At 50.6% G+C, this 4,331-nt stretch overlaps 1 protein-coding gene across 1 annotated transcript; it reads left to right on the forward strand.

Moving 5' to 3' along the window:
* Positions 1-1,737: 1,737 nt before the first annotated feature.
* On the forward strand, positions 1,738-3,888 carry MRGPRX2 (MAS related GPR family member X2). The gene is given in 4 exon segments (XM_081799113.1): positions 1,738-1,745; positions 2,173-2,242; positions 2,244-3,126; positions 3,129-3,888. Coding segments are annotated over 4 exon segments (1,026 nt in total). The 3' UTR covers positions 3,194-3,888.
* Positions 3,889-4,331: the final 443 nt, after the last annotated feature.

The raw sequence follows: 4,331 nt of genomic DNA on the forward strand, positions 1-4,331 counted from the left end.
AGTTTTCTAGGAGTTACCTGTGGAACTCAAGGTTTGCAAAGCCTTTGACTCGGAGTCTGGGCGATTCCAGGGCCAGTGTGCCCCGCCCAGGGTCTCCTAGCCCGTGTTTGTTTGCTCAAGTCTACCAGGCACTTTGTCCACATCCTTGTTTTGTAAGAAGGGAACTTACCAGAATTCCTGAACCAGAACCTCCCGGCGCCATCCTTGGGAGCCCGTGGCCCCTTCCGTGCCTCCGTGTGGGTCTGGGGTGCGGGCCACACCCTGCCGAGCCCCACCCTGCATGCTTCTAGGGAGCGTCTCTTCTGTTTTTGAAGAATTTCTGTTCTTCAGAGACAAGGCTGAAGGGGAAAAGGAAGGAGTTACCAGAACTCAGGAGGACCGTGGCTGTAGGAAAGGGCCATCAGACAGGGGAGGAGTCCTTAGACAGAGTAACACGTCCACTGCTAACTCACAGCCTGGCAGAGAGAGACAGCCAGAAAGTCACAAATGCCCAATCATCCTCCTCCCACCCGCAGATTCCGTGTCTCCCTTTACCGAAAGCAGCCAGGAGCCAGAGAGAGGGGAATGAGAGGATGGTGAGGACGCAGAGAAGGGTAGAGAAGTTGGAAATGAGATTTCATGGCAAATGGAGAAAATCCATCTCTTCTTTTTTTTTTTAAAGATGTTATTTATTTATTTGAGAAAGAGAGAGAGAGAACGAGTGGGGGGAAGGATGGAGGGAGAAGCAGACTCCCTGCTGAGCAGGGAGCCCGATGCGGGGCTCGATCCCAGGACCCTGAGATCGTGGCTTGAGCCGAAGGCAGACGCTTAACTGACTGAGCCACCCAGGCGCCCCAAAATCCATCTCTTCTTATGGTCTCCTCACAGTTGGTACTTCCTGGGACTTTCTCTCTCTGTGTGATTGGATCAATTTCTCATGGTACTGCTCAGGATGTTCGTTTGACTATCTGCACCTCTCTACCTGCTGTCATTTCTTCAGAATTATCTCCTTGAGAATGGGGGCGCCTGAGTGGTTCAGTTGGTTAAGGGTCTGCCTTCAGCTCAGGTCACTGATCCCAGAGTCCTGGCATGGAGCCCTTCATCCCCCCTGCTCAGTGGAGTCTGCCTCTACCTCTGCCCCTCCCCCCTGCTTGTGCTCTCTCTCTCTCTCTTTCTCAAATAAATAAATAAAATCTTAAAAAAAAATGCTTTGAGAAAGGAACATAGTTTTATGAGGGGTTTTTTGTTTGTTTTTTTAAGGTGGGGTACACACATATTTATAAATATTTTAAGTTTATGATTTTGACTGCTCTAGGAAGAAATCCATTGTAAGAGTGACTTAGACTGTGTCCCCCACAACAGAGTGGGGTACTGGGGACACACTAATGGTCAGGAGGAAAGTATTTCCTGTCCTTATAAAGCCGACATGCTGGGCCATTTCTGGCCAAGAAGCTTGGCCATCCTCATACCTGTCATTGCAAGAGGTCACATTCTCTTCATGATCCTATACCATGATCTCCTTTCTGATGGATAGACCTCCTTCAGTCACTGAGATTGTCCATAGGTCATGCCTGGGTCTTCCAACTTCCTGGCCCCTAAGAGGAAATCTCAGTCCCAGGCAGAAGGCATGCCAAGCTCAGAGTCCTGTTCTCACCACACATAACCTGTCCAGATTTGTCTCCTCCTGCCTGCTGCAGACCTGACATGCTTAGAAGAGGTGTTTGAACCGTAGAATATTCCAATGGCAGTAGAAGGTCCATGTTGTGGTAGAGAGAGTCCAGGCTTTAGAGACCAGAGAGAACTGGTCTGAATCCAGGTTCCAGAACTCTAAAGCAGTGTGGCGTTCAGCAAGTATCTTTTTTCTTTTTTTTAAGATTTTATTTATTTATTTGAGAGAGAGAGACAGAGACAGAGCACAAGCAGAGGGAGCTGCAGGCAAAGGGAGAAGCAGGCTTCCCTGCTGAGCAAAGAGTCCGATGGGGGATTCGATCCCAGGACCCTGGGATCATGACCTGAGCTGAAGGCAGATGCTTAACCGACTGAGCCACCCAGGCGTCCGCAGCAAGTATCTTAATCTCTGCAAACCGCCTTTTCCCTCCTCTGTAACATGGAGACCATAATCCCCACATAGCAGAGTGGCCCTGAGAGTCAGTGAGCATATAGCAGATGCTCAAGTCGTGTTTGTGTTCCCAGGAATACCAGTGGAGGGTTTCTGAGCATCAATCCCACTGCCCCAGCCTGGGAGAGCGCCTGTCAGGAGAACAGTGAATGGAAGGGACCAGGCCTTTCTGCCAACTTTCCCCGTGGAGATCCTGATCCTGGCCTTGCTGAGCCTCACCTTTGCCCTCAGTGGGCTGGTAGGAAACCTGATCGTGCTCTGGATCCTGGGCTTCCGCATGCAGAGGAACACCTTCTCCGTCTACATCCTCAACCTGGCAGGAGCCGACTTCCTCTTCCTCTCCTTCCAGGTTGTCTATTCTCTGAAGGCACTCGTCAACTTCCATTCCGTGCCCCTTTCCATCCCCAGGTTTTTCATCATCGTGGGGACCTTTGCCTACATCGCAAGCCTGAGCATTCTCAGTGTCATTAGCACAGAGCACGGCCTGTCAGTCCTGTGTCCCATCTGGTACCGCTGCCACCGCCCAAGACACACGTCAGCTGGGATGTGTGCCCTGCTCTGGGCCCTGTCCCTGCTGCTGAGCATCCTGGAAGGGAAGTACTGTGGCCTCCTGTTACGAGATTTTGAGGATGGTTGGTGTCGGGCATTTGATTTCACTGCTGCCACCTGTCTGATTTTCTTATTTGTGCTTCTCTCTGGGTCCAGCCTGGCTCTGCTGACCCGATTGCTGTGCGGCCCCCATCGGCTGCAGGTGACCAGGCTGTACGCAACCGTGGTGCTCACAGTGCTGGTCTTCCTCCTCTGCGGCCTGACCTTCGGCATTCACTGGTTCCTCTTACGCTGGATTCGGACGAGTTCTGATACGGTCCTCGGGCATCTTAATCTGGCTCCAATTGTCCTGTCCTGCATCAACAGCTTTGTCAACCCCATCATTTACTTCTTCGTTGGCTCCTGTAGACAGCGGTGGCCCCAGCGACACAAGAGCCTCAAGATGGTCCTCCAGAGGGCTCTGCAGGACATATCAGGAGGGGTGAGAGTGAAGCCAGCCTTCCTCAGGGAACTCTGGAGATGGCAGGAAGCAGTCTGGTGTCCTGAGTCAGACAAATGTGGCTTTGAGAGCCAACTTTCTGCCCATCAGTTTGGGAGGTTTTCTTGACTTCTCTCAGCCTCTGAGCGCCCTGATCTTAAAACCTTTAGGTTTTAAGATAAGGCTTAAAGTTGAGATAATGCTCCTCCTCGTGAGGACTGAGACAGCGCCTGTCAGGAGAACACTGAAGGGCAGTGCCTCAAGGACGGCCTCACCCAGGGCCTTCATACCATCCCGAGCTTTGCCAACTCTCAGGTCCCCTTCTGAAGAATCCCACCTTCAGCGGAGGCTGAACACGGTGCAGGAAATGTCGAAATTCTCTTTGGTCACTGCACTCAGGAGGGACTAGAAGAACATTCTTTCACGAGTTTCTGTGGTCACCCTCCTGCCATCTGTCTCCATAAAATTAAAAGAATTAAAGTGCAGTCTAGCCCCAAAGAGCAATCTTCTTTGATTTTGGAAGGCCCTAGAATATCTCCCTAGCTTAATGAATGTATATTGAATAAATGACAATGTATGAATAAATGATGAATTTTTACACCAAGGCTGTGCTAAACGTCCATTTACCAGACTTGAGTCACCATCTGTTTCTTTCTTTCACCATTGTCAGTTTGTGCAAGCACAAAGTTGAGTTTTATAACTGGACAAACCGACGTCAAAGCAGGCTTAAGGTTTGAGGTAGGTCGTCTTGCTGTGACTTCCTGTCCCCCGCCCTCCAGTGGAACCCCAAGTACTTCCCTTCTCATTCTCCGCCCCTGTGCCTTTGCTCTGGCTCTCCCTCTCTGGAGCTGCCTGATCCTTCATGGCACATTTCCTTTTTTTTTTTTTTTTTTGAGATTTTATTTATGTATTTGAGAGACAGAGCAGAGCAAGGGAAAGAGCACGAGCTGGGGGGGAAGGGGCAGAGGGAGAAGCAGATTCCCCGTTGAGCAGGGAGCCTGATGCGGGGCTCGATCCCAGGACCCTGGGATCCTGACCTGAGCCAAAGGCAGACGCTTAACCAACTGAACCACCCAGGCGCCCCCTTTATGGCACATTTCCAATGGGTCTTACTAGACTCTGTGTTCTCTGAGGACAGGATCTTCGTCAGATTTACCTTTTATTCCACAGAGCCCACAACATTCATTTTATTAATCCGATTACAGA

The sequence above is a fragment of the Leptonychotes weddellii genome, chromosome 11 (genome assembly GCF_054177405.1).
Source record: "Leptonychotes weddellii isolate Sample4059 chromosome 11, ASM5417740v2, whole genome shotgun sequence".
Classification (NCBI taxonomy): Eukaryota; Metazoa; Chordata; class Mammalia; order Carnivora; family Phocidae; genus Leptonychotes; species Leptonychotes weddellii.